The following is a 27,856-nucleotide window of genomic DNA, read 5'->3' on the forward strand; positions in this document are numbered from 1 at the left end:
TACTTGTGCTTAGAACAAATCGAGAAACCCAGGAGTCAGGTAGATGGAGACCAAAATGTCACCATTACTTACTGGTAAAGCTTTTTGGAGAACACGGCTCAAGTGTGCGGAAATTAATGGGCTTCTGAACATTGCAGTCTAGAATAAGACAGACTTACCCAGCCACAGGCAGAGCTAGCCAAGTGGGGTTCTCCCCAAGGGGGGCTGTCCCTGTAAAACTGACAGCATGGAAGAGAGAGGGTGTGTGTCCCTTCCATCCAATCTCAAGCAGAAAACAGGGATGGTGCAGAGCAAACCCACCAGCCACATGAATCATTCCTCCCCTGGGGAAGAAGAATGAAGGGAAGCCAGGAGGAGCATTACTCAGGTAGAAGTCCTTCCTCACGGAAGCAGGAAGCCAGGGAAAAGTGGGTTCCATCCTCCTATCTCCCGATTCCCCAAGGTTGGCACAAAAGCCCCTCTAGAGCCAAACATGAATTTGAGATCATCTCTGTCATTAGCCTGGGTAAGCGTTTGCTCTTGTGACACTCGGTTAGTGACACACTAATGTTTTTCCTTCTCTTGCAGGAGACAGATTTTGTTTGTTTTGATGGGGGAAGAGATGATTTTGATAATTATAATGTAGAAGAACTTCTAGGATTTTTGGAATTGTACGATTCTGCCCCTGGAGATTCTGCGGAAGTTAAAGAAGAAACTTCTCAGCATGTGGAAGAACCTCCTGAAGCGTCTAAGGGAAGTGACCCTGAACCTGAGCCAGTAGAACCCAACTCAGAGGAAAGTGAAAGTATATTATCAGAAAACACTAAGGAACTCAGGGAAAGACACGAGGCTCAGAAGAGCCACCCCCATGTAAATAGTCAAACGGGTCATGCTCAGGGAGAGCGTTCTTCATTTGAACCTTTTGGAGAAATGCTGCAAGATAAGTTAAAAGTGCCAGAAAGTGAAAACAACAAAACCAGCAATAGTTCTCAGGTCTCGAATGAACAGGAGAAGATGGATGCTTATAAACTTTTGAAAACAGAAATGACTCTGGACTTGAAAACCAAATTTGGCTCAACTGCCGATGCACTTGTATCAGATGATGAGACAACCAGACTCGTTACTTCGTTAGAGGATGATTTTGATGAGGAATTGGATGCTGAGTATTACACAGTGGGGAAGGAAGAAGAGGAGGGTGAAGAAAACTTTGATGAGCTGCCATTACTAACCTTTATAGGTGGAGAAGATACGAAAGCTCCAGCGAACTCCGGAGTTGAGAAACATTCAACAGAGAAAGAGCAGAATTCAAATGAAGGCCATGAAGTTGAGGAAACTCAGACCCCTGGCATCAAAAACGGTGATAAAAATATACTAACAACCTGGGAAAATACCATCTTCTCTGATGTCACAGAAGGTAAAGAAAACACAGGTACAGATTTAGAGAGTACTGAATCAAAGGAAGAAAAGGAAGGGGATGATGCATTAGTCCTGGACAGCAAACTGGGGAAACCACAACGTGCAGTAGATCATATTGACCCTGAAGAGGCAGCAGATGGCCTTTGGAATGTAGAAGTCCCTAACACAAATAATGACAAAGACCCAGAAGTGGACACAGAACTTCACATTAAAGGAAAAGGGCGGAAGGTTGAGGAACCCGAGAGGGACCTGGTGCAGGATGGGGCAGGGTTAGAGGAGGAGATGCGAGAAGGCATGACTGTGCGTGTTCCTCCTCAAAGCGGCCACCTCAGCTCCTCGCCAGCGGCTGAAAAGGGTACAGAAGCATTAAAACCAGCCTTTGCCAACCAAGAGGATGACCTAAAAGGAGCAGCTGTTCATATCGCAAAAGAAATGCTCCGTGAAGAAAAGCCTGGAGGGCAGAGTTTGGAAGGTACCTCAGAGAGGGACTCGGTACCTAAAGTGGCAGGGAATCAAAGGGACGAAGGAAAGATGAAACAGGAGTCCGTGGGTGTGGCACCACTCTTGGGCGGCCATCAGCATAATGCTTCCAAAGAGAGTGTGCAGGAAGTAGATGGTTCGGTAAACAGACCAAAACCACACATGCTCTCGGGGGAGCATCCAAGTGAAGAACTTATAAAGGAATGGCTTCTTCAACCTCAAAATCAGCCTGGACCCTCCTCCCCAGGTGACACTGGTTTGCCAGGAAAACCAGCAGAAGAGGGTCCCACTCTGGGAAGAAATCTTTCCTGGCAGCAAGGAGATGGGGCTGCCGCAGTGAATGAGCCAGCGAGGGAGAAGAGAAGGCTCTCTGAGGAAGAGGCCACAGAGGTCACGGCGGACGCCTCAGATGAAGGGCACAAGCCACTGCCGGCCACGCAGGAGGTAGGAAAAACGGGCCAAACCGATAGCACAGAGGGACCAGGTTTCCACACTGAAATACCAGAAGCAGAAGATGACGACTACAGCCCCGAAGAACTACTACTGGAGGATGAAAACGCTGTAAGTGCAAAACGGTCTAAAGAAAAAAGCCCTGAGATTCAGAACAAGAGGTTAGATGTTGACCTGCAAGTCCCTGAAAAAGCTGTTTCAGGCGCCATTAAGACTGATCCTGCAACTGAAGAAAACAAAGAAGAAACTAGTAATACATTGGAAAATGAAAGAAAAAATGAGACTGCAGGTAAAGGGGTAGACAGTCTAGGCAGGGACCCAGGTAGTCCGATGGTGGAAAAAGAAGAAAGCTCTCATGGGGATCAGAAAGCACAGAGACCCTCTGAAGGAAGTGACTTTCCTGGCAAGAAAGAAAATCAGACTCCAGAGTTCAGTGAAGCGTCTCAGAATGAAGATCCTGATTCTCTTAAAGAAGACAACCTTGAGGAACACCTGAAGACCTCAGGGCTCGCAGAGAAGCCTGGGATAGAACTCTGGAAAGAGGATGAGGAGGAGGTGCAGAAACTCGTGGATGCAGGAAGCCAGGGGTCTGCTTCTGAGGACCGTGACGATGGCCCATTCCCCTGGGCTCCACGTGCAGCCGCACCGCCTGAGCACAGCGTCCGCACGGAAGACTTGCCCATCATCAGCAGCTTCTTTAAAGATCAGCCGTCTCTGCAGCGCTTCCAGAAGTACTTTGACGTCCATAAGCTGGAAGCCATGTTCCAGGACATGTCATCCAAGCTGAAGTCGGCACAGCGGGAGAGCCTGCCCTATAATGTGGAGAAAGTCCTAGATAAGGTCTTTCGTGCTTGGGAGTCACACATTCTGAGCGAGGCAGAGAAGATGCTCGATGCTCGTGTGATGGAGAAGAGAGACCTGGGGATGAAGGACAGTAGCATCTTTGAAGAGGCTGCGGTGCTAGATGATGTTCAAGACCTGATCTATTTCGTCAGGTACAAACACTCCACGGTGGAGGAGACTGCACCCCTGGCAGCGGCGCAGCCTGCAGAGGAAGGCTGGGGTGGACCAGCGGAAGGTGAGGTGCCCACCCGTGGCCTTGTAGGGTTGGGCCTGAGAAACGGGTGTGGGGACCAGGGGGCTGCTGAAGCACCTCGTGCCGTGCTTGTAAAGCTCCGTCCACAGGTCCCAGCGTGCCCAGAGGTGAGGGGCAGCACGGGGACGCCCACACGGCCCTTCCCGCCTTCTTTCTTGGAGGCTGGAGCGTGGATAAGGATTTCTTGCCCTGCTTTTCCCTTAGACAGTGAGACTGGTAGCATTCTCAAAAGGAAACTTCATAAAAAGAGAAAGATATGAACAAGAAAATGACGCACAAAGTAGACCTGTTAACAACGTACAGGTTTCATGAAAGGGCTTCTTTGAACACATAGAATAACTGCTGTCTGTCCAGGGATTGACTGGCATAACTTTTAGCTCGATGCCTTGCCTGAGTTTCTTCATTCCCTCCAGCTTTCATCTTTGGTGGATGCCATGTTCTTTCCTGCCTCTTTAGGGCAGTCACTTAGGTAGTTCAATTCTACCAGGCCCTCAGGTTCTCGCATGCAGATTAATCAAGGATCAAACCAGGATGCAGAGCCTTCTAACACAGCACTTGGCGGAGAAGCCGTTGAGGAAATAGTGATTGAACTGACCCTGAGCCAGCATCCTAGATAAGCTGATTGCTAGCTGCATAGTCTTTTCTCTGTCCCCATGCTTTTCAAATGGAGGCATTTGAACTGAGGGTATACGGCAGACTAACAGGGGGACATAAAGCCACAGAAAAAATGTTATCTTCCCAGAATGCCAATTTGGAGATGGGAACATTTTTACTTTTAATCAAAGCAGCTATATTTTGGATTAGAATGCAAAACTCAAATGAATTTTCAGGGTAAACTATGAGGTTTCAAAGAAATTCACCTTTGCTGTGGGTCACATTGGGCTATGCTCTGAGCCTCTTAGGGACAGAAGTGAGTTCACTCCTTCTGACTCTTTGAGGTACTTTGAAAATATTTGAAAGGCACTTCAGCGAGCTGCCTTTGTATGTAATGCCCTTCCCTGGGCTAGCTCTGTGAAACAAGCATGCTTGTGTATGAAGGGGGTCTGTTATTTCTGGGTAGAATAGACGTCTCCTATTTCTGCTCTTGACTGGAATTCCCTTTTGCACATTTATCTATGTGGGCATATGTTGGTTTGCCAAGAGAAGTTAGGCTTATTGAAGTCCCTACCATAAATGTATGTATTTATGAACTACTTCAGGATGAGGGTTTTTTTGTTTTGTCTTGTTTTGTTTGTGTGTTTTGCCGCGTGGCTTGTGTAGTCTTAGCTCCCAGACCGGGGATTGAACCTGGGCCATGGCAGAGTGAAAGCACAGAAGTCCTAACCACTGGACCACCAGGGAATTCCCGTGAGGGTTTCTTTGTCAATTTCATTGTGTAGCTTAGGCATCTGTGAAGTGAAAGGAAAGCAACTGAAACTCTTTTCTTCCTTGCCCAGTTGTGCCCCACGGGATGGTAGCACACTGAGGGCAGGGGTGAGGGGCCCTGGAGATGTGTGGTGAGGGGCTGCTGGAGGGGGGTGTCTTCGAGCTTTGCCAGCCCAGTGCGTTCTTCTCCCCTATAGACATACAACCACCGCTGGAGGAGAATATTCCACAGGAGAACACAGAAGTTCTTATAATGCAGATTCCTGAAGAGCCCAGCCACTTGGATCAGCCTGTGACCAGTGACATGGGTACATCAGAAGTGTCCCAGGAGCCAAATACTGAGACAGCTGGAGACCCAGGTAAAGCTTGCTAATTTTTCTCTACAAACTAGAAGCCTATCCTAAAGAAGCCCTCCTAGGAGATTTGTTGCTAAAGGTAGGAAATAGAGGGGAGAATAACACAGGTGTGAATGCATTAAAAGTAGGAAATCCCAGAACTAACAGAGAAAAGCAGGAGTCAAGACAGATGGAGATCAATCATAGGAAGCAGGTCAGAGACCATAACTAACCTACCAACCAGTGCTTGGCTAGCATTAGCTTATGCAAGTAACTTAAATCTAAAATACTATTCTTAAAAAGCCTTATGCTCAAAAACAGTAGTTTGCTGCCAGACCAACAGGGGCAGAAACTCTGGGGGTGGCGACCAGCAATCTGTTTAACAAGCCCTCCAGGGAATTCTGATCTGTTACAAGTTAAAGTTTGAGAACCACTGCTCTGAAACTCACAAATTCTGTCTTCCCTCCATCCACCCCTCCCCTCCCCTCCAATAGAGTACATTGTAGCTTAGTTCTTTTGTTAATTTACTACCTGGACATAGAAGTTTCTTTTAAAACAGTGAGGGGATATTTATGTCTAGATATCCTCATACTATAAGATGAGAGGAAACAGTACAGAATTTTTGCAGTACATAATGGCCCAGTGTAGATGGACCCCTGTGAACAGTACTTAATCACTGAGCACAGTAAACATCCAGTGGGAGAGCAACTCATTTCATCTGGATTGAGAAAGTTGTTTTAAAAATAAAGTTTTAAAGAGTGCAACCCAAGTAATACTATCAACAGCTTTCTAATTTTTGTGTAGCTCACTCATTTTACCAATAAGTCATGACAGCTGATTGTGTTATTTTGTCTATCCAATATGGCAACATGAATCATTACCGTTTTACGTTTTTAGAGGCCATGGTCTCTAACCATAGGTAAAGCATTACCCTGTGATACCACAGGCCTGGCAGCACTGGGCTGCCCCCCTGACTTACCCCCCTTTAAAATATAGGAGAGGTCACAGCAGGAAGAGGAATTCAGCTAATTTGAGAAGAAATGGCATGTTAGAGGTCTCCTGTGTTCCAGAGGATGTTGCATTCATGTATAATACTCTCCACTTCTAAACTCTTGTAACTCAAAAAGGTTCTGCTTGTTGAGAATGAGTCATATACCAATAAGACTTATTACTCTCTTGCTTAAAAACATTCAGGGTTGGGAAAGATTTTGCTTGCAGAATTAAAAACAGAGGTTTTGCCTTGTCCTTTAAGTTCCAGCACAAAATGGCATCAACTACCTTTAGAGTCTGATCTTCCCAAATGGTTCTTCATGCATCTCAGGTGTTGAGGTGCTGACCTGATTGGGAAAACCTCACCAGTGGTCAGATTCATAGGTCAATAGCGATGGAATCTCAGGGCTGGAAGAGATCTGAGTGGCAACTAGTCCAACTTCTCACTAATTGCTTCTTGGACTCCTAGCTGTTCATAAGAAGCACCCCAGACCCAAATAACTCATCCTGAAATCTCCTCCCTACCACCCCCTCATGTGGAGATCCTTTCAGGAACAGCTGGAATTCGACCTTTTTCACAGCGCTACACGCCAGGCCCCTACCTTGTAAGCAGTTCCCTTTCATCTCTCTTGGTGTTTACCATATTCCCTTTTGTGTAGCTGTCATTCATCCATTGCAGTAAGCAGTTACTGAGTGCCTGCCAGGTGCCAGATGCTGGTGCTGAGTATGGGTGCAAGTCTGCAAACTAACACTCTTTTTTTTTATTTTCAATTTTGTTTATTTATATATTCTCTCACATAAAAGGAAACAGAAATCCATCAGTTTTTAACCAACTCAGAATTACAGTTTTTCAGATTTAAAAAAGATCATCCATTTGGATAGATTTACTAACACTCTTTTCTTACTCATTGTTTGCCTGAAGTTTCTAATACAGTGCTTCACCAGCACTAAATAAATGTTTGTTAAATGTGACAGTGTGTATATGGGAAAAGCATAAAATTCTGGTTTTCTCAATCCCCATGAGTCTGTATTGTTCAGATAGCAGTTGCATTGCCAGGGATGTGATGGAGGGACTGCTGGTGGGTAGAGTGGGTTGGAGGTGATGTTCACTTTATAATTGAGGATGTGATGGCTCTAATGGGGGTCCGGAAATTTTTTTATATAACTGTCTTCAGGAGAAGCACATATCCAGGCAGAGTGACTGATATTTAGTGGGCACTCAATAAATATTTTAAATGAAGAGAAACAAATCTTATTCTGAAGCATAAATAAAGTATTAGCTTTCTCCCTCAATTTTAGGGATAATTACAACAGAAGTCACTCCTATCGATGCTGTTGATGCAGAAAAGCAACTAGAAACAAATGCTGAAGAACCATCGAGTGTCACACCTTTGGAAAATGCAATTCTTTTCATATACTCATTCGTGTTTTATTTAACTAAGACGGTAAGTCTGACATACAATTTCTTCAAATAGAATGTTGATCATTGCAGTTTTCAAGTTGATTTTAAGCATGAGATGAAGAACTTAAAATGTCTTTATGAAAATTACTCCTGAGCCTTTGAAGGTAGCCTCTGAAACAAGCCGCAGGCGTGTGATGTTGGTTGGTGGGTTCTTAGCTCAGTTCAGCACTTGAGAAGGATGTGCTGCCTGCCAGCACTAGACGTATGCACACCTGTATAACGCGGTTCTTCCCTCGAGGACCTTTCAGTCTAGCAGGGAGATAAGGACACTGACTTGAAACACTGTATGATATGGGAAGGAAGAGAAGTATTTACCTGATGGTGGAATAATATGTTGAATAAATTAATTCACTGAGGTGGGAGGACGGTCAGAGAAGGTCAGAAGTTAGCCGAGACATGTTTTCAGCAGGGTTGAAGGACCCAGGTGAGTTTGATGTGTAGTTTGTTGTTGAATAGGACTGGGGGAGATGCAGTCACACGGAAGAAGGCATGTTTGAAGAGTTGGGACATGAAGAAAAGGTTACTTGGGGAAGCCAGGGAAGCGTTAGTTGGTGTTATCCAAGTATAGAGTTAGAGGGTCGTGGTCTTTTGGAGGGAGATGGGCACACATAAAGGAAGTTGTGTGTCATGATAAGTGATGTTAGGGATGGAGATCCTTTGAAGGCTTTAAGGAGGAAAGAAGTATGGTCATATTTGTTCTTAGAGTCACTTATGGCAGAATATTTATTCAGATTTATCTGTCTGAGTCCTGATCCAAATGAGACATTTAATCTGTCCAGAAGCTTAAGCTTTTTAGGACTTAGCGCCCCCTTGTGGTATTTGTTGAAATTCGACGTTCTTCTTGGTAAATATGGGAATGAGCAAGCTTTCCGAATTTGGAGACAAAGTTGCCCTTGGAGCTACAGAGAAAGTATTGTCTCCAACAAAAATATTTTTCCTTTAGGTTCTGTTATTTCAAGACTTTTGTAGGAAAAGGGATTATTTTTTGTTATTTCAAACGCAGGGGCTTTGAGTGAGGATGGTCCGGTTTCAAATCCCAGGTTTATCATTTAGAAGCCTGGACAAATTAAGTTTGACCCTCAGCTTCCTCATCTTTAAAATGCAGACAATGCCTACTCCAGTTGTTGTAAGAATTAAATGAATTGATAATGTCAAGTGTCTCGTGTAGTGCCTGGCATTTTATAGGATCTCATCCACTGCCTACTTCTCATTTGGATGGTCAGAGTGCAGTGTAAAGACATTGAATACCTGAGGAATTCAGGAGAAAGGCCACCAGGATGGGAAAGATGGAGGAAAAAACCAAACCATTTTTCAGTTTTCTCCATGGTTGTGGTAGTGGAAGCCACCCCGGTGATGGTGTGCATGACTTGTGCAGTTAGAATAATGAAATTTTCAGTGATTAAGGCAGTCTTAGAATTCAGATTTGGCTATCAGCCTGAATCATCATCACCTCTAAAATTTCACAGCCTCCAAATGTGGGAGGAATTCTTCATTCATTTTATTTGTGGATATGCACAGAGCCCTGTTCTAGTCCTGGGCTGGGGGACACAGATGTGGTAGAGGATACAGTCTCTGCTTGAGGGATGGTGGGAGAAGACGCAGACATGAATAGCAAGAGAAAAGGGCGCATGTTACAAACTAACAGTGATTTGAAAGGTATTGTCAAGAAAGTATTTTGATGGCCCAGTATATACAGAGTATTGTGCTAGGAATAAAAGAGTCTAAGAGGTATGAAGCATCATTCTGATTTCTGAAAGGCTTAAAAAGGGGTGTATCAAATCTATATGAAAATTGGAAAAATGGAAAACATGAAATCGCTTTCGTGAAGTATCAAATAAGTAGTATAGATAATTATTTGATAGAGCTGGGGAATAATGGGGTACTGACTTGTTTGGAAAAACTGCACCAGAAGTCAGATGCATAGATCAATAGTTAATGGAATCTCAGGGCTTGGAGAGATCTGAGAGAACAATTAGTCCAACTTCTCACTAACTGCAGTAATTTCCTCTACTGCAGCCCTGACTAGTAGTTACGAGGTCTGGGCATCAAAAATTCCTAGTGTTATCAACCTACCTTATAAGGCTACACATTGCTCTGTTGGCTAGTTCATTCTTATATTGACTCCAAATTTTCCTCCATATGATTTTTTTTCTCTTAGAATCTAATTCCTTTTCTATATAGTAATCTTTTAAATATTTGAAGTTATTGCTTTAATTTGTGGGGTTTTTATAGTGTTTTAGCATGGAAAAATTTCAAAATAGTACTAGTAAAAGAGAGAAGAGTAAAATGAACTCATGGGCCCATCACTCGGCTTAACGGTAATTCCTTAATATCACCCATTATTTGACACATTTCAAAATCCCCTCCCCTCCTTTTAAAATTGTTCTTACTTAATTTGGGATCTTGTTGAAGTCCAAACGTTATAAGGGGTTGATATATGCCCTAAATCAACTTTAATCAGATATATATTACATATAACAAAGTGTACCCATTTTAGGAATATGGCTCAGTGAGTTTTACCAAATGTATACACCCGTGTAAAAACAACCATAAGCAAATACGGAACACTTCCTTCGTTTGAAAAAGTTCCCTTGCGTACCTTCCCAATATATCCCCCGAACTACCTGCTCCAGGCAACCACTGACAAAACTTTTTCTCATATAGATTAGCTTTTCCTGTTGTAGAATTACAATTATAAATGGATTTATAGTTAGGATTGAAATTGCCCAGTCACATGGTAAGTTTATTTTATCTTAGAAACTGCCAAACTGTTCTCAAGGATGACTGTACCATTTTATACTTCCACTAACAATTTCTAAAACTTCCAGTTGGTCACATATTTGCTAACACCTGGTATTATCAGTCTTAAATTGTAGACATTCTAGTGGGCGTGTCTTTGAGGTTTTAATTGTATTTCCTGATGCTTTATGATGTTGAGCGCTTTTTCATGTGGCCATACTTTTTTGTTGGTTTATGTGTGAAATAGCTCTTCAAATCTTTTGCCCCTCTTTATTATATTTATGTTTTTTTCAATTTAATTTTTATTGAGTACAGTTGATTTACAATGTTGTGTTAGTTTCAGGTGTACAGCAAAGTGAATCAGTTATACATATACATATATCCACTCTTTTTTAGATTCTTTTCCCATATAGGTCAATACAGAGTATTGAGTAGTGTTCCCTGTGCTATACAGCAGGTCCTTATTGGTTATCTATTCTGTATATAGTAGTGTGTATATGTCAATCCCAGTCTTCCAATTTATCCCTCCCCCCTTCTTACCCCCTGGTAACCATAAGTTTGTTTTCTACATCTTTAACTCTATTTTTAGATAAGTTCATTTGTACCCTTTTTTTAGATTCCACAGGTAAGTGATATCATATATCTCTGAATGACTTACTTCACTCAGTATGACAATCTCTAGGTCCATTCATATTGCTGCAAATGGCATTATTTTGTTGCCCTCCTTTAAACGGGGTTTTTTTCTTTCTAAATATTAAGGTCTAAGAGTGCTTTATATTCATATAGTTTAGATACAACTCCTTTGTCAGTACATATTGCAAATAATTTCTTCCAGACTCTGGCTTGGCCTTTCAATCTCTTAACATTGCCTTTTAAAGAGCAAATTTTTAACTTTGATGAGCACCATTTTATTAATGTTTACTTTTATGTAAAGTGCTTTTTATTTCCTGCCTAAGGAATCTTGGGCATTTCCAACGACGTGAATATTTTCTCATGTTTTCTTCTAGAAGTTTTATAGTTATTCCTTTCATGATTAAGTCTATGTTCCATTTTGAGTTAATTTTTGTGAATGATGTGAGGTAAAGGTCAGGTTTCATTTTTTTCCCCCCCAAATGGATATCCATTTGCTCCCATACCATTTCTTTCCCCTTCAAATTACTTGGCACCTTGAGGTGAAATCAGTTGACCATATATGCATGTCTCTTGCTGGACTTTATTCTGTTCCACTGATCTCTATTTCTGTCCTAAGACAATACCACACGCTTTTAATTACTACAGCTTTATAATAGGTCTCGCAGTCAGGTAGTTCTTTTGCAAAATTGTTTTGGCTACCGCATTTCCATGTACATTTTAGAATCAACTTATCAGTTTCTACAAAAAAGCTTGCTGAGAGTTTGATTGTTATTATATTGAATCTATAGATGAGTTTGGGAAGAACTGATATCAACAAATATTAAGGCTTCTAATTAAGTTCATCTCTACATTCATTTAGATCTTCAATTTCTCTAAACAATGATTTGTAGTTTTTACTGTACAAGGTTTATGTGTATTTTGTTTATGTATGCCATGTATTTCATGGTTTTTGATGTTGTAAATGGTATCTTTTTTACGTTTTGTTTACAGTTACTTTTTTTGCTGATCTGTAGAAATATAGTTGACTTTTGTATGTTGACCTTGTACCGTACTAAATTTACTTATTATTTACTTATTATCTTAGTACTTATTTACTAAATTATCTATTATTTCTAGAGGGAGTTGTAGATTTCATAGGATTCTCTGTGTAGATGATCATGTCATCTGTGAATAAACACACCTCTTTAAAAAGTCAGATTAATTAAAGCATAATTTACATCTAGTAAAATTCACCCTTTCTGTGTACAGTTCTATGAGTTTTCACATTATTTTTTCAAAAAATTTTTGCGTCCCCTTTCTCTTGCCTCTGCTTCTAGAACTCTAACTATACATATGTTAGCTTACTTTATGTAGTTCCACAGGTCACTGAGGCTCTGTTCTTTTTTGTTGTTTTTTTTAGCCCTTTTATGTCTTTGCTTCAGTTTAAGTACTTCCTGTTGCTGTCTTCAAGTTCGTTGATCTTTTCTTTTGTGGAATCTAATCTGTTGTTAAGCCCATCAAGTGAATTTTTTATTCCTGATATTTTATTTTTTAGCTCTAAAAGTTCCACTTAGTCCTATTTTATATCTTCCATTTCTCTCCTTAGTATGGTCATTTAAAAAAAAATTCTTAAATATATTTTATGATTCTCTTAAAGCCCTTTAAAGCTAATATTCTGTCATCTCTTGCAATTTCTTGGTCTGTTTTTACTTATCTCTTAGTTATGGGATACATTTTCCTGCTTTTTTCCATGTCTAAAGTTTTTTTTTTTTTTGGTTGGTTTGTTTTTGTTTGTTTTTTGGATGCTAGGCACTGTGAATGTGAATGCTCTTGGATGCCTGGGTTTTGCTGGCTTCCTTTAAAAAGTATTGAAGTTTGTTTTGCTAAGCTGTTAAGTTACTTGATGATCAGCTTGATCCTTTCTAGTCTTATTTTTAAAATCTGTTAGGAGGTGTAGTATATGTATAGTCTTTACTCCAGGGCTAGTGTTTCTCTACTATGATGATGTTATTCTTCTGTAATGTACTAAATGCCTTGAGCATTCATTAACGTTAATTCATGCTGACTAGCTGAAATACAAATGTCTCCCAGCCCTGTGTTAACTGGGAATTGTTCAGCTTCCAGCCTCCTTATAGTTGTTCTTTTTGCCTGTAATTGTTCTTTGCTGATCCTCAAGGAATCTTGCTTACACAAGTGCTGCTTTGAGTTCAGCCCAAGACTGAAGGAGTCATCCTTGCAGATTTCTGGAACTCTTTCTTTGTAGTTCTCATCTTTCTGGTAACTTTCCCTGCATATTTCAGGCACCTCAGTCTCCCTGAGCTCTCATCTCTGCCTCCTAGTGAGACTGGTGTACTCTGCTTTGGTTCTCCCTGCCTGTACTGAGGTCTAGAAAGTGCCTCTAGGTAGAAAGCTGGGTGACCACAGGGCTCACCTCATTTGTTTCCCTTCTCTCAGGAGTCACAATTGTGTGCTGCCTAGTGTTCTGTTTCTGAAAAACTTTTTTTTTTCATATATTTTGTCCAGTTTTCTAGTTATTTTCAGTGGGAGGGCAAGTATCAGATTAGTTACTCTGTCTATAGATGTCTCTTTTTTGCTTCTTGCAATGTATTCATTGAAGAAACAGGTTTGGCTGCTAGGGGGTATCCTAGTGTGGATTTTGCTAACTGCATTCCTCTAGTACAATTGAACATTTTCCCTTGTTCTTTATATTTCTTGGGAATTGGTTGGTCAGATTAGTAGTCAGATTCAGTTTCAATTTTGTTTGGCAAGAATACGTAATAGAAGATGTATACTTCTATCAGAAGGCAGCTAATGTCTAGATTTCCCTCTTTTTTTGATGTTACTAGTCATTGGTAACATTGACTAAATCTGTATCATAGGCTGCAGAATGGTAATTGACTATATTATTCCTACTTCATGTAAAGGCTGGGATACTTCTACAAAGAGAAATTTACAATCAGCTATGCTTTACACTGAGATTTGGTGTGTATAGTTAAGGCAGTATAAATATTTGATTCTTTCTGTTTAAATAGTTTTCAAAATAATGAGTTGTCTTCCCAGCATTATCCAGAGATTCCCAGAGGCTTTTGTGTGTGTGTCTCTTCTAGTTCTTTTTTAAGAATCATTATGATGTCATGAATTTGAAAATATTAATGTGTTACAATCCACTGTAGTTATTATTCTTATCAGTGCTCAATTTCTCCCATTGTTGGTCAGTGGGAGCCTCTTCAGCTTGGCTCCTGGGCCCTTTTGACATCACCTCATGGTCACTGATACCTTCCTTGCTTTCTAGTGTAACTAGATATTCCAAGCTCATTTTGTACATTTTCTGCCCGGATCTCGAAGGAGCTGTTTCTCTAAAGAGCCCTGGTTCCTTTTAGTGGGAAATGGTATTTAGAGGCAACATTCTGGGTACTAAGATTGCTTATTGCTTTTGAGTTGGCCAACAGGTCTAGGCCATTTTTAGAGGACAAAGCTAGGAAATATGTGGGGATTTTCTTATGTGAATATTCATCATGATGCCATGTGGATGCTCCCAATCAGAATTAAGGATGCTAGTGGAATGTAAGCTAACCACATCTATCTGACATTGTATTTTCTTTCTCCAGTGTTGGAAATCTCAGTTTTTACTGACATCAACATAATTATTTACCTTATTTTACAATATTCACATAACAGTATTAAAAATACCAATATCAACACTGCCACCAGCGATACATTATTGAAAATACTGCAAGGATGTTTTGCAATTCTTTTTGTCTTTAACCTATATCCCACTAGGGTATGCCTGAAATAATTCCTTAATGTTGTTCTCCCACCAGCTTGATACACAGGTTAATTGTTTCATATTTGCTTTCAATTTTTAGGGATTGTTTTTTAAGATTTTTTATTTTATAATTATCTAACATTTACAAGAGCCCAAGTCAATTTGTAAAACGGGGTCTATTCAGAGAAGTCAAACTTTTGTCCTAGTTTCATCCAACCTGTTGATACCCTCCTCTGTAGGTATTTTAAAAATTAATTTCATTATCTACCCTACCATTAAAAAATAAGCAAATGATTTCTGCATCTAGCCAAGATAGATAGATTTTTAGGTACCAGCTTTACCCTCCTAACTGAAACAGCTAAAAAGAAAAACTCAGACAAAATACATGAAACAAGATTTTCAAGTCATCAGGTAACAAAGGACAGTAATTCCTGAAAGATAGGGAACAGATGCCATGAGGGCTAAAATTGTTACATTTTATTGCCTTGAGAAAGTTCCCAGCCTGTGGCACAGAAAGGAGGAACCCTGAGTTAAGGGGATGGAGCTGAAAGTCCAGGGAAAGCAAAGCAGCTAGAATTCACAGCACGGAGTACCAAAAGGAGAGCACTACACAGAGAGAGAACCCTAGGGATATTTGAGAGGTCCGCTTTGAGTATTCATCAGAGTATTTATCAGCACATGAGTGTGACAAGACTATTCAAGGTCAGAGAAACACATCCGTGAGTAGAGGGAACAGTTGCTGACACAGGGCCAGGAACAGTACCTCCGGATTCTAGGGGAATTGGGTAGAGTTTCAGAAGGGTTTTGCCTCAGACTAAATGTTGCTCATGTCTTACATAACAAATCTTAAAAGCAAGACCCAAAAGAATCAGATTGTTTCCCAGTGATTTACCTGCATCCCAGGACAAAGCTTAAGAATATCTGTTGTATTAGCTAGGGTTCTCTAGAGAAACAGAACCAAGAGGATATACATATAGGAAGAGATTTATTACAAGGAATTGACTTACACAGAGATGGAGGCTGAGAAGTCCCACAGTATGCAGTCTGCAAGCTGGAGACCCCACAGAGCTGGTGTTGTAATCAGTCCAAAGTCCAACGGCCTGGGGAGCTGATGATGAGATTCTAGTCTAGGTCTGAGGGCCTGAGAACCAGGAGCACCAAGAATAGAAGACTGATGTTCCAGCTCAAGAAATCAGGGAAGAAGGGACAAATTCCTTCTTCTGCATTTTTTTCTATTCAGGCCCTCAGTGGATTGGATGATGCCCACACTGGAGAGGACAATGTACTTTACTGATTCCATCAATTCAAATGCTAATCTCATCTGGAAACACACACAGACATATCCCAAAATGACATTTAATCTGGGTACCCCATGATCAGCCAAACTGACATAAAAAATTCACCATCACATTTATTCATAATGTATGGCATCCAGTCAAAGATTACCAGGCATGCGAAGAGGCGAGAAAAGATGACTCATTATGAGGAGAAAATTCAGCTAATCAAAACCAATCAAGAACTGCCAGAGATGTTAGAATTAGGCAAGGATATTAAACAGTTATTATTACCATTTAAGTAGAGACATGAAAGATTTTTTAAAAAAAAAAGACCCAAATCAAACTTCTAAAGATGAAATGCCTGAGGTGATAAATATACTGGGTGGGATTAATACTAGACTAAACATTGTAGATGAAAAGATTAGTGAACTTGAAGATATAGTAATAGAAGCTATCCAGAGTGAAACATACAGTAGAAAAAAGACTCAAGAAAAATGAACAGGTCATCAGTGAGCTGTGGGGACACTTTCAAGCACTGTAATAAATGTATAACTGGAATCCCTGCAGGAAAGGATAGAAGAGGTGTCCAGAAAATTATTTGAAGAAATAATGGGTGAAAATTTTCCAAAATTTATGAAAACTATAGACCCACAGATCTAAGAAGTTCAATGAAACCCAAGTATAAGAAGCATGAAGAAAACTACACCAAGACATATCATAATCAAGTTGATCAAAATAAGTGATAAAGAGCAATCTTAAAAGCAGCTAGAGAAAAGAGATTTTAGGAAGTAAGATAAGGTTGACTTCAGGTTTCTTTTTGGAAAAAAGGAATGAGAAAATACAGTAGAATAATATCTTTTAATATACTTCAAGGACTTGCCTGGTGGTGCAGTGGTTAAGAATCCGCCTGCCAATTCAGGGGACACGGGTTCAAGCCCTGGTCCGGGAAGATCCCACATGCCATGGAGCAACTAAGCCCATGCGCCACAACTACTGAGCCTGCGCTCTAGAGCCCGCGAGCCACAACTACTGAGCCCGCGTGCCTAGAGCCTGTGCTCCGCAACAAAGAGAAACCACCGCAATGAGAAGCCCGTGCACGGCAACAAAGAGTAGCCCCTGCTCGCCACAACTGGAGAAAAAAGCCCATGCACAGCAATAAAGACCCAACACAGCCAAAAAATTAATTAATTAATTAAGTAATTAAAAAATATATATATACTTCAAGAGCAATATTGTTAATCTCCAATATCATACCCAGCAAAATAATTTTCAAAAACAAAGATTAAATGAAGATTTTTTTTTCCAACATACAAGAGCTGAAAGAATTCACCAGCACATCTGCACCAGAAGAAATGTTAAAGGAAGACCTTTAGGCATAAGGAAAATGACAACAGATGGAAATAATGGAGCTACACAAAGGAGTGAAGAATGCAGAAATGGTAGCCATATGGGTAAATATATAAAACCATTATCTCATTATTTAAATATCTTTAAAAGTTAATTTACTGTTTAAAGAAAAATATTATTAATGAACTTTGGGGTTTAGAAAATATGTAAAAATAAAACGTATGACAACAATAGTTTAAAGGTCAGGAGAGGGAGAAGTGGTAATAACTCTTGTAAAATTCTTATTGCATATATGAAGTAGTATAGTATCACTTGAAGGTAGACTGATAAGTTAAAGATGTATAGTATAAACGCTGAAGTAACCACTAGAATAACAAAACAAGGAATTATAGCTAATAAACCAATAAAGGAGATAAAATAGGATCATTAAAAGGCTTGATTCAAAAGAAGGCAGAATCAGGGAAAAAGGGAACAAAGAACAGATGGGACAAATAGAAAAAAAAACAAAGATGCTAGGCTTAAACTTAATCATATCAAGCCACAGACTAGGAAGGAATCATTGCAAAGCATATTATCTCATAAAGGACTTATATCCCAAATATATAAAGAACTCTCAAAACTAATTAATAAGAAAACTGATAACCCAGTAAAATAACAGCACCAAAGAAGATATGTGATGTGGACAGCAAATAAGCACAGTAAAAAAAAAGAAAAGCTCAACATCATTAATTATGAGGGAAATGCAAATTTAAACCACCCTGAGTTATCACTGCACACAATAGAATGACTAAAATTAAAAAGACCAAGTGTTGGAGAAGATGTGGAGGAACTGGAAATATACACTGCTGGTGGGGATATTAAAATGGTACAACCACCTTGGAAAACATTTTGTCAGTTTCTTAAAAAGGTGGACATATGCCTGTCAGATGATCCAGCCGTCCATCTGCTAAGCATTTACCCCAAAGAAAGATAAGTTATACATCCATAGAAGGCCTTGTATGTCAATCTTCACTGCAGCTCAATTTGTAAAAGTCAAAAACTGGAAAAAACCCAAATGTCTATCAGCAGGTGAGTAAGTAAATAAATTGTGGTTTATCCCTACAATGAAACACTACTCAGCAGCAACACTGATGAATCTCAGTTTATACTGAGTGAGAGAAGCCAGAGAAAATAGAATACATAGTGAATTATTCCATATATATAAAACTTTAGGAAATGCAGATTAATCCATTAGGACAGAAATTCTGTGACAAGTGGTGGGAGGTAGGGTTACCAAGGAGATGAGACTTCTGGAGGTGAAGGATATGTTCATTGTCTTGAATGTGATGATGGGTTCACAGATGCACTCATCTTATCCAGATGTGCACTTTAAATATGTGCAGTTTACTGCATGTCAGTTTTACCTCAAAGCTGTAAAAAAAATAATTTCTCCTTTTATTTTTTTAGATAAAAATATACTTTTCTCCACCCCCTTTTAAAAAGATATGTATATTCTGGACATCATACCCTAGCAGTATATAGAATTATTTGATTTCTTTTTTTTTTTATTTTTTTTTTATTTTTTTTATTTTTTATTTTTATTTTTTATTTTTTTTAACATCTTTGATTTCTTTTTTCCAGTTTCGTAGTACAGTTGACTCTTGAACAATACGAGTTTGAATTGTTTGGATCCCTAATTATACGTGGATTGTTTTCACTAAATGCATACTACAGTATTACACAGTCTGCAGTTGGTTGAATCCTCAGATGCAGAAGGATACCAAGGAAACTCGCATAAGGAGGGCCCACTGACTATAAATTGTATGGGGATTTCTGACTACTCAGTGGGTTTGTACCCCTAACCTCTGTGTCATTCAGTGGTCAACTGTATACTGTAGTGTATTCAACAACTCTTCTGTCGATGGACAGTTTGGTTATTTCCAGTCTTTTGTTATTATAAATAATGCTGGAATAACATGGTTTTGTGCATATATCTTTCCAGCATTTGTTGTTATAGTTCTAATATCTTTGAGATAGAACTTTAGAAGTTGGATTGTTGCATCAGTAGGTAATTAATTACACAGGTAATTTTGGGAGACGTTGCCAGATTACTGTTCATAGGGGTTGTTATCATTTTGTGTAATGATCAGCAATGCATAAGAGTACCTATTTCCTCTGCATTCTCTAAGAGAATACGTTGTCATATATTTGGATCTTGCCAATATAAGTGAGAAATGGTATCTCAGTGTGGGTTTAATTTGTATTTCTTTCATTATGAGTGAGACAGAGCATGGTTCCCTGTTTGTGAGCTATTCCTACTTCTTTTCCTGAGGACTATCTATTCATTTTTGCAGCTCATTTTACTATAGGTTTGCTGGCCATTTTCTCTATTTGTAAAGTTCTTTATATTTTAGGAATATTAACCCTTTGTAATATGTTACAAATATTTTTTCCGCAGGTTTTCACTGTCAGGCTTTGCTTATTTTGTATTTTTGTATCCACGGGCTGGACACTTTTTTTTTTTTTTCTCCAAGTAATCAAGGTTACAAATCTTTTCCCTTGGATTTTGAGACCTAATTAGGAAGGTTTTACCCACTCATAATACATCCATATTTTTTTTGTAGTAGTTGTTCTCATTTTTTACATTCAGGTTTCTGACCCATTTGGAATGTATTCTTGTGAATAGTGAGAAAAAGATCGAATTTTTATTATTTTCCATTTGGTTATCCAGTTAGGCCAACACCACCTTATTAAAAAGTATGTTTTCCCCCCAACTGACTCCTACTGTATGCTGAGTTGCCAACGCAGTTGGGCCTATTTCTAGATTTTCTGTTCTGTTCCATGGTCTGTCTGTCTGTATTATTGGGCCAGTACCAGACTGTTTTAATTACAGAGCCTGCTTCAACCGCCTGCCTACCTTCCATCCATGCCATGCCCTTCTTTTTCAGGCTTTTCCTGCTTGATTGTCCTAATGAATTGGCTTTATATTCAACTCATAGACATACCTTTAAAGATCTGCAAACATCGTTTTTCCCCCCAGGTTAAATATCCTTAGTTTCTTCCACTTTCAGAACGCAATTTCCAGACTCTTCCTTGCCCTTTTCCACAAGTCCTATAAACCTAAAATGTGGGACCCAGAATTGACCTCATTGGCATAGGTGTGGTAATGACAAGATTCCCTAGAATTACACTTTTTAAAGGGGCATCGGCACGAATGTGGGACAGTGTGGACATTTGGAGTCCAGGAAGGGCAAAAGCAAGCAGGACTGGAGCGGGCCGGGAGGGAACCTGGCCCAGGAGATGGCGGCCGAGGCAGGGGGTGGTCCATCAGAGGGAGCGGGAGCGGCTTATCTCCTGTCTGGGCATTTTAGGGCAGGTGCCCGGCGTCTCAGCACCTGGTGACAAAAGGATCCAGCTCTGGGCAGGAGTTAAGTGGCCGGCCTTTCTCCTTTCCCCCAGCCCCCGCCCACTTTCCTCCTTCTCGAAGCTCCCGGGCCCATCGAACAGCGCTTTCTCTCCCAGTTCCTGCCGCAGGTGAGCCCTTTCATCTTCGCCTCGTTACTTGGTTTCTTCCGCGGAGGTCTCTTCGCTCTGCTCCCCCGCCCCGCTCGACCGTTGGTTTCTTCCGCTACGGCCCCGCCTACGGCGAGCCCGGCCTCCGTAGACTCGTGTACTTCCGCCCGGGGCCGTGTCTGATGACGTGTTTTACAGGCGGAGTAGGGCGAAAGTGCAAGCGGCCGGGGCAGGCGAAGTTCAGTCCCAGGTTCCGCCCCCTGAGCCGGGTCCTTTCCGAAGGAGGAAACGGTGACAGACAGGGGGTCTGGTGCCATCCCGCGGGGAAGCGTCGCCTCCGCTCCGCTGTCCCGTCACGATGGAGTCAGTTCCTGCCACTGTGCCTTCTGTCACCTCTTCCCCGGGGGACCCGGAGCTTCTGGGACCCCTGTCGGTGCTCTACGCAGCCCTCATCGGCAGGCTTCTGGAGGTGACGGGCCCCCGCTCCCAGCTCTGGCAGGAGGGTGGACGAGTTCTGAGCGGACGGGTACACTGACTGACGGGGCGAAGTGGAAATAGAGTGTGTCAGGCCCGAGGCGGGCAGGACGTTTCGGTGCTGTTTAAGGAGGTGGTGGGAGTGTATTTGAGAAGGTTTTGTCGCGTGTTCATTTTTTAATTGAGTACTTATGATGTGCCAGGCACTGTGTTACTTTCTGGTACACAGTCGTGATCGAAACAAGCGAGCATCATCACGTCCCTACGGCTGCTTTTCACGTAATCCTCCGCACCTTTGAGGGACGGGACCAATATGATAGTTAACTTCTACAGGGCCGTGAAAACCGTGTAGAAGCAGACAGGAGTTTAGTGCGCTGTCTTTGAGGAAACATTTAAAATGAAAACATTGAGTTTATAGAAGACAGTTGAATTCAGAGCAGTCTATCTAAACCAGTTAGTTATCAGGAAGTGTTTGAAGTTTCTCTGCGTTTGTCTGTCTGTGAATAGAAAACAATTAAGATTTCAAATCTTAGAGGAAAAGCTGATTATTTGCGTTGTTCATTATCACTTCGGTTTTATTTGCAGCCATAAAAGATTCTATAGTATGTTTCAACTTTATGTTTTATGTGGCTTCTTCAGTCATAAAAACCAGCTAAGAGAAAAGTATGATCCAGAGGGATTCGAGCCATGTGTTGGACAACATGATGTGTAGGGCTTATTGCAAAATGGAAATATATGCTCAGCGTAAAGAGAGATTCATAATGTTTAAAAATACGTCAAGCCAAACAAGAAATAGGAAGCTGCCAGTATCCTCTTTTTATTGAAGCAGTGGAAACTATTGAAGAACTTTGAGGGGATAGCTATCTAATGGAGTTTGAATTAGATTTCTGCGGATGATTCTCTGTGACTGCTTTATTGTAAATTTCTTTCAGGTTTCCCACAATTTCTAATATCTCTGTTTCAGCTAGTTGCTACATTGCCTGATGATGTTCAGCCTGGGCCTGATTTTTATGGACTGCCCTGGAAGCCTGTACTCACCACTGCCTTCTTAGGAATTGTTTCACTTGCCATTTTCTTCTGGAGAACTGTCCTTGCTGTGAGTAATTAAAATTAACATATACTTTTAGACTCATAAATACAGGACTGTTTTATAATCACTCGCCCTTTTGTTTCTTTTTTAGTTACTAAGCTGAACACAAATTAATATTTATAATCCAAGCTAACAGTGTAGTCTTCGTTGGTAAAGACATAGGTGAACAAGACGACATGTGTATAATCTCAATGGGAAAACTTCAGTTTATAAATCAGAAGCCTTAAAAATGTTCGTGTCCTTTTATATAGTATAATACCATATCTAGTAGTCTATTCTAAAGAAGTAACCAATCATACATTAGAGATCTTGTACAGGGTGTTAAAAATGGAACCGTATTTATTAGAGTGAAAACTTCACAGAAACTAAATGATCCATCGTGGGGGGGGGGTTATTAAATTATTGTTCATCTATATAATGAGATATTAGGCAGCTCTTAAAATTTATTTATTCCAAAGACATTAGGGCACAGAAAATGCTCACAATTTAATGTTAAGTGGAAAAAAGCAGAAACCAAGACTTTAAAGTGTAGATAAACTGTGTATTATATAAATGCATATATACGTACAGAAAAAATGCTGCACGTGGTAAAAATATATATCAGGAGAAGAGGTAAATTTTCAGTCCTTTCCCTTATATATATCTGTTTCACAGATTTTTCTAATTTGATCATGTGCTGTTGTGTTCAGAAAACATCTTTTTATTTGGAAATACATATTATATAGTGTCCAAAGACACACTACTAAAATTTTTATTCCTTAGGGTCTTTTTCTGGCATAATTTGTCTTTCATGCTTATGTATATATATATATATATATATATATATATGTATTCTCGTACAGATACATGCTTATGATTCTGTTTCGTGGTCATCTAACATAATTGAGGAAGAAGTCATTCTGTGTAAATGAGCTTTGCAGATGAAAAGCTTTCAGTTTCAGTTGAAGCTTAACAATTAAATGGCCAAAAGCATTGGATGAGTAGCATTCTAAACTTGAATATTCTGATTTCTTAATTTTATCAGACATATCATTGTTAATAAGCTTTCTCTCCTTGCACAAGTGATTGTAAAATCACTTAGAAAGAAGGGTCTTTTGCCTGGATTCTTGTGAAGACTCCTTAAACCTCATGGGGCTTTTCCTCAGATACAAGGAAAAAGAATAGAAAGGGTGAACAGAAGGGGAAACGGTGAAAACGTTTTCTGCTTCCCACTCGTGATTCTCCCATCTCAAAAACGCTGACATGGCTTAGATTTTTACAAGATTATGTAGGCTTTATGTCCTAACTGCTGCCCTGCAGCCTCAACATTTGGGACCTTGGTCCCTACTCTCATTGCCTGCTTGTTGCATCTTCCCGCTTTCCCTCGCCTGTTGATTTGAGTGAAAGGAGGATAAAGGAAGCTTACTCCCTCATTAGCAAGGCTGTGACGTTAGAGAAATAGTTATTTATTTCTGTGTTGGAACTCTGAATGCGGTTTCCTGTAACAGCATCATTAAAAATGGTTATTAGATACTGTAATAATATTGAGATCATGGATGATTTGTGGACTGATCTGAGCATCTCATCACCATTTATGACATTTGACAAGGGAAATAAGTTCTGGGTTACAAAGACATTTAGTAACACTTTTTAAAAAATTGAGTACTGCTTGGATTTTATTCTCCTGTAATTCGGTGCTGTCTTTAGGAGATGGTGTAGAAGATGTTACTTGTTATTCCTTTCATTGCTTGTGTATTTTCCTGTAGCAGTCTTCTTTTCCCTTTTAGATTTATGACTGCTATTTTTAGGGGGTTGGGAAAATCAGATGCTCCAGTCTGTTAGATTTCTAAATTCACCCAATAGCCAACTTTGATTAGGAATTCTAAGGTGTTTTCTGATGAAAGAAGCATATCTTAGTACAACAATCATGCCCTTAATTTTGTTTCCTCAGAGTCTTTTTCAATTATCATTGTTTCTGGATCTCGTTCTGGCTATTTGGGGTTGTCAAATAAATGATTTGGATAAGTGAAGCATTAGTATATTTAATATGAAATCATTATTCCTTTTCACTTTTTTTAAATTGAGAAATAATTGACTAGTAACATTATATTAGTTTCAGGTGTACAAATAATAATTTGATATTTGTATATATTGCAAAATGATTGCCAATAAGTCTAGTTATTAACATCCGTCACCAATACGTAGTTACAAGATCTTTTTTCCCCTTTTCCCCCCTTTTAAGATCTGCTCTCTTAGCAACTTCCATATATATAATAATCCCTTTCCATTATGGAACTTAAGTGCTCATTTAATAAGATTGGTGCTCATTGAAAAGATACATGAACGTATCTTTTTTTAAAAAATTAATTAATTTATTTATTTTTGTCTGCGTTGGGTCTTCATTGCTGTGCGTGCGCTTTCTCTAGTTGTGGTGAGCGGGGGCTACTCTTGATTGCGGTGTGCGGGCTTCTCATTGTGGTGGCGTCTCGTTGCAGAGCACGGGCTCTAGCCACCCGGCCTTCAGTAGTTGTGGCACGCAGGTTCAGTAGTTGTGGCTCGCGGGCTCTAGAGCGCAGGCTCAGTAGTTGTGGCGCAGGTTCAGTAGTTGTGGCTCGCGGGCTCTAGAGCGCAGGCTCAGTAGTTGTGGCGCATGGGCTTAGCTGCTCCATGGCATGTGAGATCTTCCCAGAGCAGGGATCAAACCTGTGTCCCCTGCATTGGCAGGCGGATTCTTAACCACTGCACCACCAGGGAAGTCCCTGTGAATGTATCTTTAGTTACAAAAATAAAGTATTTACCTTCGTGCTTTTATCTGTCAGAAACTATTAATGAAGTATCACTACCAATTAAATTTGAAATAGTTTTTAGTCTTTTCTTATTTTTTAATCCTGTGGATCCTTATGCTGAACCAAACCATTATTAAATTTTCATTCTGTTATGATTTGACTGTTGTGTTAAGAACTATAATATTTCTATTAATAAGATGTCTTGACATCAAGTTTAACTTTATTTCTCTCTCTTTTAGGTAAAGAATAGAGTATATCAAGGTAAATACTCAGGCTTATTTTGTTATTTGTACTATTCCCTCAGTATTGGTATTTGATATGAGTTTTGTGTAAGCTAAAAGTAGATATGGTGACTTCTGATCTCTGATTGACTTATTAACTCCTGAACATTTTACTAATCCTAGGTTGCTAGCTTAGATGACAGAGTAGATGGCGATGCTAGTAGATGAGATAGGAGTTGAGGTGGCAGCAGGGAGAAGAGGACTCGGCTTGGGCAGATTGACTTTGAATGTTGAACTAGTGCAATTTATTACCTGTGAACAGTGTTCCTGTGCTAATGGTTTATTCAGTACAGTAAATATGTATTTAAGTAGATAATTTGAGGACTAGAGATATGTCAATATGCTGGCATTTTCTGTTTCTATTTACAAATGGCATATATTTGAAATGACCACATTTTCTGAGAAGAGCGGTGCTCACGAAGGGGAAAGACATTGAGCTAAAACATTTTACTGTATTTCCTGTCTTTGAAATAAGTTTAAATTGGAATCTCATTGAAGTAAGGGTTCTTATTATGTTTTTCTTAAATTTTAGTATTTTTACACCCTTAATGCTGTTAACTACAGTTTGCTTTTTAAAGGCATAATAGTTATGTTGAGTTCATTTCCCTCAGAGTGCCAGATAGCATGTCTTTGCTGCTAATGCATTGGGTAATTCAATTTTTGATGATTTTATGGATTTCCCCCCCTTTTTAGTCACTGAACAGCAAATTTCTGAGAAGTTGAAGAATATCATGAAAGAAAATGCAGAGCTTGTACAAACATTATCAAGTTATGAGCAGAAGGTATTAATTATTCTTTTAGTTTTTTCCCCCTGTGGTTCCAGCTCGAATTATTTCCTCCTGTCTTACAGTTCAGTTGTTATGGTGTTTTTAAGTCATATTTAAAAGTTTTTTTTATCTCTTACAAACTATCCAAATGTGAAGCAATCATCATATGTGTAAAGTACTGCTTTCTTCTCTGAGGGATCTCCTGTTTGGAGATAGGTTTTTTTTCTTTTGGCTGTGTGGCCCGACATGTGGGTTCTTCCCTGACCAGGGATCGAACCTGTGCCCCCTGCAGTGGAAGTGCAGAGTCTTAACCACTGAACCACCGGGGAAGTCCTGGAGATAAGTTTTGGTAGCACTATAATTTATGTTTCTAAATTTTGAATGCTTTATTTTATTTAGATCAAGGAATCAAAGAAACATGTTCAAGAAACCAAGAAACAAAACATGATTCTCTCTGACGAAGCAATTAGATTTAAGGTAAAAATCCCTTCTCTTTTTTGAGATTACATTCTAAAGACAAAAGAAAAATAATGAGTAATTATTATTAATACCTTTTTTTGTAGGATAAAATCAAGACTCTTGAAGAAACTAATGAAAATCTGGGTGACACAGCTAAAAGTTTGCGTGCTATGTTAGAATCTGAGAGAGAACAGAACGCGAAGAATCAGGACTTGGTGAGAGTTTTGCTGTTAAGTGTTACTGTAAATTGGTTTTTGAACTATTTTGTAGGTTGGGTGAGATGAACTATGCATTTTCCCGTGCTTTAACTAGAATAATATTGGGAGTCAGGGAAGTTGAACCTACTTCTGTGCATTTTCGTGGAATTTTAAATGCTAATAACCCAAGTTATTAATTTTACAGGCCTCGAAAGTATTTTTGTCCTCAGCCCTGGGTAATTTTCATATTGCTTGGCTCTGCCCTTTGAAACATGTAGAGCAAATAAGAAATAGTTGCCCCTTTGAGTGGTCTTAGTACTTTGTTTTGATTTGTTTTTGCATGGTTCTTTTCTGAAAATAAACTTTAAATGCTAGAACATTTTTTTTTTTAATTTAATTAATTAATTTATTTATTTATTTATCTTTGGCTGATTTGGGTCTTCGTTTCTGCGTGCGGGCTTTCTCTAGCTGCGGCCAGCGGGGGCTACCCTTCGTTGTGGTGCGGGGGCTACCCTTCGTTGTGGTGCGCGGGCTTCTCAGTGCTGTGGCTTCTCTTGTTGTGGAGCATTGGCTCTAGGTGTGCAGGCTTCAGTAGTTGTGGCACGTGGGCTTAGTTGTTCCGCAGCATGCAGGATCTTCCCGGACCAGGGCTTGAACCCGTGTCCTCTGCATTGGCAGGTGGATTCTTAACCACTGCGCCACCAGGGAAGTCCCTAGAACAGTTTTTGGATTACATAAAAGTTGGAAAGACAGTAGAGAGGGTTCCCATGTATTGCACACCCAGTTAAGCTTGATCAGCTGGCTGAGGTAGTATTTGCCAGGTCTCTCTGCTATGAAGTTACTCTTTTTGCATCCCCTGCATATTGTGCTCTTTGGAGGGAAGTTACTGTGCACAACCCACAGTTACAGAGTGAGGAGTTACGCTCCATCTCCTCGACACGTTCCTTGATAAATTGTGGAATTCTGTATCTGAGATTTGGCTCTTCCCCCTCAAGTCCAGCCATTCTTAGTTTAGCA

At 39.9% G+C, this 27,856-nt stretch overlaps 1 protein-coding gene across 7 annotated transcripts in view; it reads left to right on the forward strand.

The window, feature by feature from the left end:
* MIA3 (MIA SH3 domain ER export factor 3) overlaps positions 1-27,856 on the forward strand; it is a 79,667-nt gene that overhangs the window by 35,440 nt on the left and 16,371 nt on the right. For 5 of the 7 annotated variants that reach the window (XM_082426021.1, XM_082426020.1, XM_082426025.1 and 2 more), the window contains 8 exons: positions 568-3,403; positions 4,984-5,145; positions 7,411-7,556; positions 22,245-22,376; positions 25,375-25,396; positions 26,110-26,198; positions 26,583-26,660; positions 26,747-26,857. In XM_082426021.1, coding sequence (XP_082282147.1) covers positions 568-3,403; positions 4,984-5,145; positions 7,411-7,556; positions 22,245-22,376; positions 25,375-25,396; positions 26,110-26,198; positions 26,583-26,660; positions 26,747-26,857 — 3,576 coding nt within the window. Of the gene's footprint in view, positions 1-567; positions 3,404-4,983; positions 5,146-7,410; positions 7,557-20,985; positions 21,276-22,244; positions 22,377-25,374; positions 25,397-26,109; positions 26,199-26,582; positions 26,661-26,746; positions 26,858-27,856 lie in introns of those variants that run through there. The other 2 variants (XM_082426026.1, XM_082426024.1) reach the window with 2 other exon arrangements.

Source organism: Balaenoptera physalus, assembly GCF_965194825.1.
Source record: "Balaenoptera physalus genome assembly, chromosome: 1".
Lineage (NCBI taxonomy): Eukaryota > Metazoa > Chordata > Mammalia > Artiodactyla > Balaenopteridae > Balaenoptera > Balaenoptera physalus.